Source organism: Pelodiscus sinensis, chromosome 13 (assembly GCF_052426305.1).
Source record: "Pelodiscus sinensis isolate ZL-2025 chromosome 13, ASM5242630v1, whole genome shotgun sequence".
NCBI classification, from domain to species: Eukaryota; Metazoa; Chordata; order Testudines; family Trionychidae; genus Pelodiscus; species Pelodiscus sinensis.
Genome location: NC_143064.1, coordinates 3,106,119 through 3,121,467, shown reverse-complemented (window position 1 = coordinate 3,121,467; position 15,349 = coordinate 3,106,119). Strand labels below are relative to the sequence as shown.

Genomic DNA, 15,349 nt, shown 5'->3' with positions numbered 1-15,349 from the left:
TGATGAGTGTATCAACTATCCAATAAGCATTTGCTTATCGGATAGTCGATTAGTTATTCATATCCCTAGTGAGAACCAAAACTTCCCAACCCCCACTGATGTGGCTCCCAGCTGAGACACCTCACTCTTCTGGGGCTCTGGCTCCCCATGGGGTGCGGGGAAGGGACAGGGAGAGCTGAGGTTCAGGGCTTCCCATAGGCCAGATTTACTTTTCTGGGGTTCCGCAGTTAGTGGATTTTTTGGACCCCCTTAGTCTCTGGGGTGGGAACAGAAATGAGGGGTTCAGTGTGCAGGACAGGGCTGCCAGTGAGTGGCATAGGGATGCAGGATAGGGTGAGGCGAGCTGGGAGAGAGGTTGGTGACGAGACGGTGAGGGGCGGGGGTACGAGAGGGAGTCTGGGGACGGGAGGAGGCTTGGGGGAGTAACGCAGCCAAATAGCTAGTTAGGGAGGGAGGCAAAGAAGTGGGGAGTAAAGGAAAGAGCAAAATAAAGTTGTATCCCCCCTCATGTCTTCCCCCCCTCCTCCAGCCTTGCTTTCCTCCGCCCCATAAATCCCCCCCCCCCCCCCGCCTGATCCTCTGCATCACCCCTGCCCTCTCCCATCCTGCCCCCACATGCTGCCAGCACACTCCCTGGCAGGGCAGCAGTGCTGGGGTGAGGAGAGATGGGGGTGGGAGGCCAAGTCTCTTCCCTGCCCAGATCAGCCCTTTGTCTGCAGGCTGCAGCTCTAAGGCTGGCTCAGGCGGAGCCTGGGGCTGCCCAGAGCTGGCTCCAACTGGCCGGGTGCAGAGGGGCACTGGGGAAGAAGCTCCCTGACCCTGCACACGGTCTGTGGGGAGCAGCCCAAGCCCTGGCGCACACATTTGTGGGCTGCCCAGCTTCAGCTCTGTGGAGCAGGCCCCCATCCCTCCCTGAAGCAAGCAGCCTGTAGCCGGGAAGGGGGGTGGAAGGGGTTAATCCCTTAGCTCCCAGGAGCTGCATGCTCAGGGTGGGCAGGGGCAGGCCTGACCCTTGGGCAAGGTGAGCAAGGCGGTTGCCTAGGGCCCTGTGAATTCAGGGCCCCGCCCTACCCAGCTTCTGGCCCCATCCTCCTGACCACTCGCTCAAGGCCCTGTGCTGCCCTGCTCCGGGCCCCGCCTGCGCTGCTGAGCCACACTACCTTGGGCCCGGTGCACTGTTTGGCCGGGCCTGGGTCGAGGCAGCCCCAGGGACACATGCATGTGCCTTTTCCACCCCCACCCCCGGCAGGAAGCCAGAGCCAGTGCTCCAGCCTGCATCTGTGTGGCTGAGGCTGGAGCAGCTGCGTGCGGGGGTGGAGGACGACCAGGTGTGCCACGGAAAATCGGTTCGCGTGCTGCTTGTTGCACGTGGGCCGGGGGTGGCACACCCCGGCCCTACACTATGCCTATTTCTGGCGAATGCATTGGTAGCGTCTTACAGTCTTGAGCACTAGATAGGGACTACACAAGTGGGGAGCGAGCATGCTAGTTTCAGTGGAACAGCAAGTCTTTAAGAGGAAGAGACAACCATGGGCCAGAATGCTTGTTTCCGTTTAGTTAGCACAAATATATTAAACTGCAACTGGTTAGATTTCTATTTGCTCTTAAACTTTGAATCCAGATGGCAAACTAAATGGCAGCATGGCTATCCAGCGGATTACCGAAAGGGAGCTTTGGCTCCTATAATCCACTATAAGAAGTCATTTGGGGAATAAATATTTTGGGGGCAGCATTTTCTCATGTCATTGCCCTTTTCTCATGTGCCTTTCTCTTTTTTTTTTATCCTATTCTTTCTTTTCAAGGCCTCTTAATGGAAACTGTGGCATCTGTTCCATGCAGCAAATAGGGAGCTGGTAAAAGACAAACTTAGACTGAATTGGGAAAACTAGCGAAGGCATAAATGAATGTAGTCGGTATGTCTGAAACGCTGGGAGGTACTAGTGTGGTGTTGCATAATGGAAAGCTGGAGGACGTCTCACAGGAAAAGGCCGCAAGTAGGGGAGGAAAGTACTTGATCTTGAAATTGGATTATACAGCAAACATCAAAGTCTCTGGGGCACCTGGTGCTGGCCACTGTCGGCAGACAGGCTACTAGGCTAGATGGACCTTGAGTCTGACCCAGTACGGCCATTCTTATATTCTTATAGAAAAAATGTCATTAATTTGTGACTAGCATTCATACATTGACTGTTGCCCGACTCCTAGAGAGGCCATGAGAGTCCAACAATCCACTTACATGTGTGCTTTTGTTTTAATTGTGCCATCTTCTCATATCTCCTCTAATGATAGGCATGTTTAAGGAAAGTATGTCTAGTTCACCAATAACTAATCTGTAGTTTGATCCTCCATAGAATGACCGCTTATGATTATGCCCATTATGTGTTTTCACCTGGTGTATATGCTGCTTGTGGGGTATGGTATGTATTTGGCCACTTTCCATGTCACAGGGCATGTCTACACTGTGTTATGCCTCCAATATCCTGAAATAGCTACCCCACGTCTACACAATATTTTTCAAAATAACAGGCACACTATTTTGCCATCCTGGTATATCTCATCATATGGTGGATAAGGGATGGCTCAAAATAGAATGTTATTTTGAAGTTGAGCGCTTTGTAGATGTGCCAGATTTCAAAATAAGCTATTTCAAAATAGCTTTAAAATGAGAGATGCAATTTGAATAGCATAAATGGTTGATCTTCTTTCGAGTTCGGGGTGCTGTGTAGATGCGCACTGAATGGCTTATTGCAGAGGTTTATCTTCTGGTAGTAATTGTTGGTAGAGTCCAGTTTCTTTTCCCAAAGTTATCTTGTGGCTATTGTTATGAAAATGGGTTTGAGGCACTGTTTACTTCTTTCTTCCCTAGTTAATATTTGAATATAGCACAAGGTGCTTAAGTGATTGAGCTCATAAATAGAACATAGCTGTAAGTGAGGCATAAGCAGCAGATGTAGATGAAATCTTGAGAACAAATGCTGGTGCAAGAGGCCGGAACAGACTCTCAAAATGTTTTTCAGTTTTCTATGTAGTGATTATGGGTCTCTGATCTCTCTGATCAGAAGAGCAGAGCTCCAGTTTGGGGCCAGTATGATTATTCTCAGTACCTCCCTAGGAATAATTCCCGTTACTCTGCAGGTAAGTCGTCTGTGCAGTATCATAGTGCTACTCCTGGTCTCCGGCACGTTTGAATTTGGAGCTTATTGAAGGTGTGGGGTATTGTCAAGTAGAAAAATGTGTGGGCCGAGGTGCATCCCAGTATAGTTAAACAGGTTCTTAGATGGTTCTGTTCAGTGGCTTATCTCTGAGGGGTAAGCTGATAGATGACGAATAGATTCTTGCTCTCTGGCAATAGGTTGGATTAATCACAGCCACTGTAATTGCAAACATTAGTTCTGGTACAAGGAACTGGCTGAATTGCTTATGTGTACATTTATACTGTCTAAGCCAAAGTGGGACACATGACATCTTCAGGCCTTTTTTAGTTTTTTAAAAGCCTGTTTATTGACTTTTACTATCTTCTATTCATCTACAATCAGAAAATCTTTAGTCCTCTTGTCTTTAGAAATTACAGGAATAGCAAAATTTTTCTACATTCAGACAGTGATGGGACTTGAGAATGTTGTCTTGTGTTAAGGCTTTATAGGTTAATTCACATTATTCTTGCACTACATTTTTAATAAGTCTAGTTTCTTCCATATGATTGTGAGTTAGCAAAATCCAATGATTTTTTTCCTGTTTTAAAAGAATAAAACATGGAATTAGGTAGGACAAGATCTAATCTGTCTAGTTGTATGTATGCAAATCAGTCTTTTCTGTGCTTTGCTGGCAAGTGTTTCCGTGTGCATGTAACTACGTAACTTTAGCCTTAAAAAAAAAAAAGGACCTATTGTTGCGCTTGTCTAATTTGACAGACTCCAATAAGCTAAAAATGGATCCTTGTAGCTTACAACACTTGACTTTTTTTCTATTTGATTACAGAACATAAATCTCATATTTCCATCGTCAGTGAGTACCTCTGTATAACATTCTTCTTTGCCAGTTTAACTGTCACTAGTTGTTTTTTTCACTATACTAAGAGGCTAGCTCCTTAATTGCTTGCTGAGTAAATGCAAACTGTTTTTGAGTTAGAATAATGAAATTAACTCCCAAAACTGCTTAGGATGTGTCATGGGTTGATGCTATGACACTAGAAGCGGCTCACTGCCATTTTGGGGGGAACTTGTAAAGGCACGCAGTGCTAAGTGTTTAGTTCAGAACGAATTCTCAGAGCAGTAACACATCCATTACAAATCTTTAACAGCTCCTTTTCAGTTGGGCTTCTAGGCACAGTTAGAATGTGTGTGAGAAATAAATTTACACGAAGTTGGTAGAAATAGTGATGATAAATGACACACTATCACTGTTTCTACTTTTCCAATTATAATTTGAAGAGGTTGTTACTGTGGTAGGACAGAATCAAGCCATGCTGATATCTAGAATAACTAGTTTGGCATAATAGAATGATGCCACATGTAGAAGAGACTCTTGAAGTCTCTACAGACGGTATTCTAAACCTATTGGTTGAGTGTACCCTGCCAATGCACCAACATTGTTTTAAATAAGGTGTGATGTGATAAGTATCATAAGAATGGCCACACTGGGTCAGAACAAAGGCCCATCTAGCCCAATATCCTGTCTGCCGACAGTGGCCAATGCTAGGTGCCTTAGAGGGAGTGACCAGAACAGGGAATCCTCAAATGATCCCTCTCCTGTCATCCATTCCCAGCCTCTGACAGAAAGAGACCAGGTACACCATTCCTACCCATCCTTGCTAATAGCCGTTGATGGACCTAACCTCCATGCATTTATCTAGCTCTTCTTTGAACCCTGTTAAAGTCCTGGTCTTCACAACATCCTCAGGCAAGGAGTTCCACAGGTTGACTGCGCACTGTGTAAAGAAAAGCTTCCTTTGTTTGGTTAAAATCTGCTACTAATTAATTTCATTTGGTGACCCCCTAGTTCTTATTTTATTGGAACAAGTAAATAACTTTTCCTTCACTTTTCCCATGCTAGCCATGATTTTACAGGCCTTTATAATATTCCCCCCTTCATTTCCTCTTTTCAAAACTGAAAAGTCTGTCTCTTTATCTCTCTTCGTATGAGACCTGTCATATAGGTTCTTAAACAATGAATTCAGTGAAATAAGATATTTCTTGGTTTTGTGCTTTTTCTAGATATGTAAACTCCTTAATGCACAATAATTTCCATAGAGTGCCTCAGTGTCTGTTTTTAGCAGCATACCTTTTAAGCATCCCTGTCGGTCATTAGCCCCTGGAGGGCACCAAACAGACCACAAAGCTGCAGAGTGGTCCCTGATGGACACCTGCATGACCGGCTGCTTCGTTAGTATTTCAGGCAATTTGAGAGCGGTGGGGGAGGGGGGGGAAGGGCGGAGGGGGGAACTGAATTACTGTTGATAGCATCCCCACAAAGACTGCTATTAACAGCATGCTCTTCTCTGCTTCTCTACTGCAGAAGACAGAGTGGTATTCGTGTTCCCACAGCATGTTGTAAAATGCATGAGATTTTGCTCATCCTCCTTGGAAATAAGACTAGGAAAAGGAGAGCAACCTGAATCAGAAGCTATTAGAAGAGCATGCAGAAATCTGCAGCAATTTGTTTATTCTTCCCTTTTGCCTCCCTAACTATGGATTAGAAAGACTGGAGTTTTTGCAATGGGCTTTTTCTATAATGGCATTTTTGTATTGTCTGGCCAGGGATTGCACAAGAGGAAAACAGGCTGCTGAATTTAGTCACTGATCTCTATTAGCCGTGGCCTAAGGCTATGCTGAGATTCCTATCCCATTTGTATTGTTGCAGCTCAAAAGAAGAATGTTCAGGGGATGACAAGTGTATTCTGAGTAGGTATGTTGTTTCGTTTTCATATGAAACCCATTTTTTTTCCTGCTACCATTGGTCAGAAATCAGGTTACTAGGAACAGAATGAAGCACAGAGCTGCAAGCACAGTACTGCAGTGTCCCTGTTAAGGTAGAACAATAGCCTTACAATAGCCTTTAAAAAAAATCTTAGCTGGTTTAATTAAATAAAGCTGCATTGTGCTGGTTTGTACAGTGCAGTCTTTTTTTTTTTTTTTAAACATATACTGCAGTCAATGCTTCCCTAACGAGGTGGCACTATTGTTGAGTTAGAATGATAGAATCATCATCGTTGCTTTAGGGGACAGCAGGATTTAAAAGGAGATGCCTCACAGCCCTATTTTACAGATTGGAAGCATCGGTTTAAGGGCATTGGCAGAATCGCTTGCTTGTTCTTAGCAGCAGCCACTGCTGTCAGTAGTGTGTGGAATGGAAGTCCTAGTTGGTAGTCTGTTATGGAAACGCTGTTTACTGTTATTGTAGTACCGTGGTGACAACATGCCATTGAAATGGAAAACGAGCTCTCCTGCTATCTGGAAATTCCCAGTTCCTGTGCTTAAAACATCCAGGTCATCGCCACTTTCTCCAGCATACATGTAAGTGAGAGAAATGAGGGTACATAAGGTGGGATTTCTTTCATGAGACTGCCATGTGGCAAAATACCCTGTTTTATATTTAATGACATTGGCACTCAGAATTTTGCCTTATTCTTTTCTTTCTATTTATCCAATCTCCAATGTACCCTTCTTGTTTTTTCATGGTAGGTGTTGTCAAGTCTTTCCTTTGTTGAAATGCAGAGAAATTGTGAAGATTTAATCATATTTATCAGTATTTTAAAATTGTAATTTGTGAAGTTGAAGTTATCACTCATTTGTAATTCAGATCTCAGATCAGTCCGTCTAAGCATCTAGGCAGGGTTTTATTTGTGGCGTATGTTCTAAAAATAAATAATTCCCTGATTGTTACCTAGACATTGAATATAGAATCACCTGCTACATTGTTGTGCACCTCTGTGTGTATTTTAGTTTGGGATGGTACATCTTAATTTAGCCTTGCTTTTATCCTCTATAGTCATACTCTAAGAACTTAATTCAGTTTTTAAAATGTGAATTGTTAAAACATTTATTTTGTATAATTCTTGATGTAAATATGTATGCATTTATGCGGTTTGTCTACTCACAGTAAGTTCCAGATAGATGTTCATGTGTTTTAATAAATACATAAAAATCAGCAATGTACATTTTATCTTGGCAAATCTTAGAAATGGTTATACTTTAGCTTCTGGTAATTGATGTAAGTTTGTATTAGTGTATACAGGTGGCTTGTTTTCCTTCTGCAATGTGAAATAAAGCTAAATCCTGATTGACTGCAGAGTTTTTCCTCTTATGGCATTTTTCTTTAAATCAGGAAGACTTTTAGAAACAAGCGACTTGAGTACATTTGATATTGCACACAACATATGGCATATGATAGATTAATGGAATAAAGTTACTTTTAGCAGTGTTCCTTAGTATGACAACTACATTAGTAATGCTTTGTAACTTAAACGTGTGTAAAATAATGGATGTCACTACTCAACCTTGATGTACTTCGTTTTTGCTGCGTTTCTTATGAGGACACACTATTACATGTAGATGCTTATGGGTTCCTTATATATTTTTCTGTTGAGACATCAATAATAATTTGTCAGTAGGATTAAATCAAGATAAGGCACCTTGTGCATAGTCCCTATTGTTTTTAGTTGTGTAAAAGTGCATGCTTAAGAAGCTAATATTCTCAGATGTGATATGCTAACATATAGTATGTTAGTGAGGACAGGAGAGTGGACTTGATGACCTCTTGAGGACCTTTCTAGTTCTAGTATTCTGTGATGTATGCCTTTTATTTAAATTTAGTTTTCACAAAGAAAATGCAAATCATTCTCTTAACTAAGCAGTTTGTTAGCTCCCAGAAAGTATCACGGTGTTGCTACTAAATATAAATGTATGTGGCAAAATATAAGACAAGGTCAAATATAAAAATAGTAGTATGTCAGAGAAGAGTTTGAGGCCTTTGAATCTCTTTTGGGAAAATAATGACTTGAGGCTGATATGTTTTTGTGGAATTTTAAAATAACAGGTTTTAATAAAGTTAAGATTTAAAAGAAAATGCTCTATTCCATTCTTGTCTGTTCACAGCCATACTGAGATGTGGTTTATTTTATTCAGCACCTCTAAATTGTTACCTTTTTGACTTCTGTGTGCTCCAACATCTTTCTATTGGATGTGGCGTTGATTGTAGATTGATGTATTCAATGTATGTGGAGCAGTTCAGTGATCACATATTAACTCTCTTATGTTAGGTACATCTGCAGCATGTGAAATACATGAACAGCTGTTTTAATTAAAAAATTAGTGCTACAGTAGGCTCTGATTAGTGTCTAAGCAGACATATTTCTTCATTGATACACACAATCCTAGTTGGATTTAAATGTAATACTGAAGTTATACATATGTTATACATACATATTAAATGAGAGGAATTACAAAATGGATCCAGTTTGATTAGAAAATGTATGAGAAGCTAAAAATAGCCTTGTGAGCTAGTTTTGAGAGAGAAATAGATAATAGCCACTTACACTTCATTGCAAAGATTATAATATTTTTAAATGTTTGATATGTATGTCTCCATACATGCCTTTTTTTTCTCTTCCACATGCAGTACTTTTGTGTACGTGTTTAAGAAAACAAAACCACAACTGAACTAAGGAATGACTGTTGTGTTGCTACGTTTCTTAGTACTTTGGATAGTCTAGAATATATGCTTAGTATTAGAAAATGAGTGACAGGAATGAAGATGAATTCTGTCTTCTAAATAGTGAAGTAACAACTTGTTTATACTATAGCCAATATGTTTATGAAATTAGTGGTTTGTTTGTCTCTGCTTGTTGAGGTGCTGTTCCTCATACTCTAGGTGTTCTAGAACAGTTAGGCTGAGCTTTAAATACTGAATCCTAGTTGCTGTTCTAACCACTAGTCACTCAGGCACAAGAGTAGGAGTCAGGATACCTACGTTTTTATTCTTGGTCCTGCTACTTGAGGTGTAAAAGATTACCTCAGTTTCCATGTACATAAAATGGGTTTACTACACTTGGTCCATCCTGTAGCTAAATAGTGAGTCTGAGGGCATTCTGAGCTTCTTTGATGAAAATTGTATTGTTAGGCACAAAGTATCATTGTTAAATATTTGTTTCCTGGTATGGCCCTGTAAGCTCTGCATCTGAGTCAGTTTACAGAATATTGTCTTACATAAAGTTTGCTACTAGTTGAAGGGCTAAAAAAAGAATTCTTTAGAGATCAATTTTAAAAGGAAGCCCTCTGCCGGAAAAGATCTGTATATCGTGGATGTGTGGAACAAGCTGTTGGTTTTTCACTTACGCTGATTTCATGGTAGACTATAGAACTCTGGGCTTTTCAGAGAGACTGGTGTTCTGACTGGCCCTCAGATGGTTTCAGAGGTGCGATTACCCTTTGTTGAGAAGGGGGGGGGGAAGAGAGAGAGCAGCACAGTTTTAACTCCCCCTACCTGCTGATTAGTGATAACTGTGACCTTAAAGGGAGTTTCTTGTGCCATTTGTTAAAGCACAATAGCGCAAAGATTTACATAAACACTTCTGAATCACATTGGAACTGCAAGGGGGTACCAATTTAAAACTGTAGAGAGCAGGGCAGAATTCCCTTGGGCGAAGAGGTGAGTGAAACCTGTGAGCATTGTTTTGAATTGGTCCAAAATAGTTTCAGCTTTTTATATGGTCTGGCAAGAACATATTCTGGTTATGGTTGGGTGAGATGAGAGCTGGAGTGTTGGCCTATAAGATATATTTTTAAGTATCATGCAACTTTTCTTTATAAATACACACATTATAAATATGCAGAGAGCGTGTTATAAAAAACTTTTTACTTCCATCCCTCTAATCTTCCTGTCTTAGCTCCAAAGTGAATATTACAGATTTCTGTTGTAAAATCTGAGAGTTCAAGCTGTTGAAACAAGTAAGTATTTTCATTGGCAAGAATGTACATTCATATTTCAATTGTTATATGTACTGCTGTGGGCAGCACTCATCAATTAATATTAGTCTGGGGATGTGTGCAGTTTACCAGTAGGAGTCCACTAGGAAACAGGTAGGCAAAGTTGGGACTGTGGTGTGTCTTGCAAAAAGTGCATATGTTGTAGATATGCATCGAAGCACAGTAAAAATATTTAAACGAAAATGGATTAAGTACATTGAAAAATTCAGTATGGCAACACTATCCTGGAGGAAGGGTAGGAACAATTTATTGCTTGTTTGATCGTACCACCCCAAAGGCAGTGTCTTGTAATATGTACTGTATCAATGTTAAACTTAAAGAACAAATAATAGTTTGGTAACACTTTATAGACTAACAACATGTAGATAGCATTATAAGCTTTCATGGGCACAGCCCACTTTTCATGATACCATCTACGTGTTTTGTTAGTCTGGTAGTGCTTTATAGACTATTAGTCTGTATAGGATAAATTTAAAACAACAAACTTGGCTACCCCCTGAAGCTTTTGTATCAGTGTTGTAAACTAAGCGGCCTAACTAGCTGCATATTTCTTGGGTTATGCATCACTTACGTGAAATGCAGAACATCTGTGTGTGTGTGTGTGTGTGTGTGTGTGTGTGTGTGTGTGTGTGTGTGTGTGTGTGTGTGTATATATATATATATATATATATATGTATGTGTGTAATATATATAATTTTAACCAGAAGAGTTGCAACTTGTTTCTTTGAAAATAATGCCCCGTTGAAAAATTTAATATTTTTTAAAAGGACCAATGCAAAATGTTTAATTGTTGAATGTGATGCTTTCTAGTTTTATACATTTGTTGTGGGTTTCTTTAACTTAAAAGAATCAATTTTCAATTTGCCATTGATAGCTAGGTTGCTAATGCTACCAATAAATAAGCCAATCTAAAAACATGGGGTCCTGTGGCACCTTAAAGAGTAACAGAATTGGTCATACATCTCAGTGGTCTTTAATCCACAAAAGCTTTTGGCCAAATAAATCTGTTACTCTTTAAGGGGCCACGGGACACCTTGGCTGTGTCTACACTGGGCCACTTATTCCAGAAAATCAGCCGCTTTTCCGGAATAAGCTGCGAGCTGTCTACACTGGCCCTTGAATTTCCGGAAAAGCAACGATGCTCTACTGTACAAAATCAGCTGCTATTCCAGAAAAACTATTCTGCTCCCACTCGGGAATAAGTCCTTATTCCGGAACACTGTTCCGGAAAAGGGCCAGTATAGACAGCCCAGTAGTCTTTTCCGGAAAAAAGCCCCAATCGCGAAAATGGCGATCGGGGCTCTTTTCCAGAAAAGCACATCTACATTGGCCACAGACGCTTTTCCGGAAAAAGGACTTTTCCGGAAAAGCAGCCTGCCAATGTAGACGCTCCTTTTCCGGAAAAACTGAAAACGGAATAGTATTGCGTTTTAAGCATTTCCGGAAATTCATGCCAGTGTAGACACAGCCCTTGTTTTTGCGGATACAGACTTATACAGCTACCCCTCTGAGACAAGCTACTTTGTGATTCTGTGAATACTTTGCCATAAAATGATGTACAAAATAGCAGTTATTGTGAGTCACTCTTTTTGTTTGATGGAGTCAAATTGCTGTGAGTATTATTTACCATGTAGAAAAGCAGAAGCAGTGCTAATCCCCAAGAGCAATTCAGGGTTAGCTTTCAGGTGGTGATACAGCATGTTTTCTTGTTTTCTCCTGTTAAGTCTCTCCTTGTGCCATAGGGGACATTGGGATGAACTGATACCCAGAATATGTGTATATCTTCAAAAATTGTAAGTGAAAATCACTTGCTCTTCTTGCCATTTTGCATGGGTTAGAGTCCCATTTCCTTGAAATCTGTAAACAGTAATATTGTACTATGTGGACTGGAGTGACTATTGTAAAACACTCCAAAGATGTCTATTAAGGAGTCAGAGTTTGCTAGTCCTTGCTTCAGGGTTGTATCCAAGATACTACAGCTGCCCTCTAAACATAGAATGGAATTATCAGGGAGAGATGTTCTGGGAGTTGTAGTTCCCTTCAATGGGCAGTCCTGTACCTAGACTTAACAGAGAGGAGACTAGAGCCTTCTCTGTGGTACTAATATTTAACTACTATTTGTTTTTATATCTCCTCGCTGTTCCTTTCTTTGTTTCCTTTCTTTGTAAGCCACTTTAAAAAAAAATCTACTTCTTTTGAATTACTCCAGTAGCTAAAATATAAAGATTACACTGCACTTATTTTTCCAGTCAGTTGTGGGTTTTCATAGCATATTTACAACTCAGTTCTCCAGGTCTTTTATGGAAGTTTTAGTAGAGTTGGATGTCTTCCCTTTCCCTCTCAATAGGATAATCACCGCCAAGAAAGTGGAAAGGAGCCATGAAGGTTAGTGCACAGCTGAGCATTCCATGGTGTAAGAAGCAGTCACCACACACCAACAACTGGGACATCTAAAGTTCATTCCAATTCTGCAGTTATTACCCATTTAAAGGATTCTTGGACATATTTGCTATCTCTAGTATCTCTGTCTTTGTATCGACCTGACAAAACTGAGTGAATTAATAGTGTTTTCTGGAAGTGATAGTGGTGTTTGGAACAGTTTTCTGGTTCTCATCTCTAAAACCCAAAAGGAACTACAGAAGGCCCCGGAGATGCGACTGCTCGAGTTCCAACCCTCGCACTAACAACCATTTGTGTAAGTGCAGAAGGGGCTGAAAACCCCCGACTTACATCCTTGGCCCGCATTTACGATGACGCACAGTGCCTATCGTAAATGAGGGTTCGAGTTACGATGCCCCCAACTTGCAACACTTCCCCTGGAACCGATTGCATTGCAAGTTGGGGGCCTCCTGTATTCGTCTTTGAGTGCTTGCTCATGTCGATTCCATTATAGGCGTGCATGCACCTGTGTGCATGGCTGTCAGACTTTTGACTTAGCAGTACCCATAGGGCAGGCTGTGGCTCCCCCGGAGTATTGCACTTGTGCTGAATGAGGAGTTGCATGGCACATCACAAAGCAAGCAGAGCATTTACAATCCCCGATCTATCACAGCCTCTGCTCTCCCAGGATCATGGGAATCTGCCGCATCTGGCGGTACTGCACGTGACTTCCCTGCTCAGCCGCACAGAAACCGGGCAGAGTGGCAGTGTTCCACTAGTGAGCAGCAGGGAGCATTCCACCAGGGCTAGCGACACGTTGGGCCTTGAATCATTGTGTGCAGGTGAAAGAGGCCCCCCTGCAGGATGTCTTGGACTATTTGCGCAACTGAAGCTTGAAAGCCGGTTGCTGTGTTCAGTCAAGGTACATCTGGTGGCCATTTTGATTTTCCACCTTTGTTTCAGGGCATGTCCATCTTTGGCCCTCCCATAACAACATGGTGTCTGAAAGGTCCAGTGCAACTTTACCCTCATGTCCATGACCCGATCCCACCTTGGGACCTGAACCTTGTTCTCTCTGGGTGTATGAGGGCCCCTTTTAACCCTTGGTATCCTGCTCTCTTCTGCTTCTGTCCCAGAGGGTCTCCTTTTTGGTTGCTATCACTCTGACCCATAGCTTGTATGAGATCAGGTACTCACATCAGGGCCCCCATATATGCTCTTCTGGAAGGACGTGATCCAGATGCAGCTGGACCTTTCTGCCCAAGGTTGTCTCCCAGTTCCATAAAAGTCAGTCCTTTGCCCGACCCCTCATTTGACATATGAAGAGCAGAGGTTGCACACAGAGAATGTTGGTGGGCTCTGGCTTTCTACATAGAAGACAAAGCTGTTACAAAAGTTTGTGCAGTTAGTGACACAGACCAGCGGAAGAGTTGTCCAGTGTTGTGCACCTAGAGGATCTTCTCTTGGATCACAGACTGTGTCCTGCTGTTATGAGCTGGCAAAGGTGCCCCCCAGTGATTGTGATGGCTCACTCCATGAGGGCACAGCCCTCTTTGGCAGCTTTCTTCCTTTAGCTTGACTCGATCTTGGAAATTTGCCACACTGCTACCTGGTAATTTGTCCACACGTTTGCCTCGTACTGTGCGCTGATCCAGCAGGCTCAGGCTGATGCTGGTTTCAGCAGATCAGTGTTCCAGACTGCAAGGCTGAACTTTGAGCCCATGTTCTAGGATTTGTTTTGAGTCACCTACAGTCAACTAGGGATGTAATAGTGTAGTCGATTAACTGATTAACCAATAAGCAAAAACTTATAAGTCAATGCTATAGACTACATGGATTTTCTCCTCTCCCCCCCTCCCCCCATTGCCAGTAAATTTATTAGCAGGCTGGCCAGCAGCCTGGCTCAGTCCCGGCTTGCACCAAGTCCAGGACCTACCCCCACTGCAGCTCTGCATTTAAAGTGCATTAGGAGCCAGGTGGGCAGGCAGCCTGGCTCAGCTCCTGGACACAGAATGAGTTGAAACTCAGACCTCCCCCTGACCCTGTACAGGGTCTACTTCCACCCCATGCTGCTACCTCTGTATCAGACAGGCAGGCAGTCCACGAGGAGAGCTGGTTTTTAAACTGGCTCCCTTGCAGACCAGCTCCCACGTGGCACCCCATGCTGCTGCCTCTGATAGAGGCATCAGTGCGGAGTGGCAAGGGTTTCCTCGGGGGTGGGACTGGAGCACACTGGCTGCTGGCCCCGCCCCCTGGGTCTTTAGAGTAGTTAAGTAACTGATAAGAATTCATGAGGTTAATGGACTATTGATTTAACCTATATTTAACATCCCTAGAGTCAATGTGAGCAAATGTTCGAGGTTACTCGCCTTTTTGTAGCCATTGTGGCTATGTCTACACTGAGTTTTCTTGGCAAAAAATATGCTAACGAGGGACTCATTAGCATGAGTCACAATCTCATTTACATATTTTCTGCTGATTCGTTTTTTCGCTAGGGTTTTTGCGCAAAAACAAGCAGTATGAATGTTTTCTTTTTGCGCAAAAACCCCTTTTTCTGCAAGATTGGTAAACCTCCTTTTTGGGGGCATAAGGATCTTACGGAAAAGGATTTTTGCGCAAAGAGAAAATGCACAAGAACGGATTGGCAGAAAATATGCAAATGAGATTACGACTTGTGCAAATGAGTCCGTTAGCATATTTTTTGCCTAGAAAACTCGTAGTATCGATGTAGCCTGTGTGAGATGTTCCTCGTGCCCACTCCATTACCCGCTTTTCTACTCTTCTCTGAGTTGTCATCAAGAAGGAACCAAGGGGTGCAGGGCTGGTGACGCTTGATGTACTGCAGCATGAGCGTGGCCCTCCAGGGGGTTTTGCAGCTAGCCCTACAGGTACCACTAAGACAAGGGTCTCTGGCAGTGCATGCCGACCCATACGCTGCTCATGTCCATTCCATTATAGGCATGCATCCCAAAGAGCGCTAGTAACAG

The 15,349-nt window shown here is 42.5% G+C and overlaps 1 protein-coding gene across 11 annotated transcripts in view; it reads left to right on the top strand.

The window, feature by feature from the left end:
* KLHL13 (kelch like family member 13) overlaps nucleotides 1-15,349 on the top strand; it is a 133,780-nt gene that overhangs the window by 66,261 nt on the left and 52,170 nt on the right. Inside the window, exons 3-4 of one of the 11 annotated variants that reach the window (XM_025190859.3) lie at nucleotides 5,860-5,904; nucleotides 6,400-6,512. The exons of 7 other annotated variants lie outside the window; for them this stretch is intronic. In XM_025190859.3, coding sequence (XP_025046644.1) covers nucleotides 6,415-6,512 — 98 coding nt within the window. In that variant the 5' untranslated portion in view covers nucleotides 5,860-5,904; nucleotides 6,400-6,414. Of the gene's footprint in view, nucleotides 1-5,809; nucleotides 5,905-6,399; nucleotides 6,513-6,549; nucleotides 6,677-15,349 lie in introns of those variants that run through there. 3 more of the 11 variants (XM_006135321.5, XM_014579634.4, XM_075941175.2) reach the window with 3 other exon arrangements.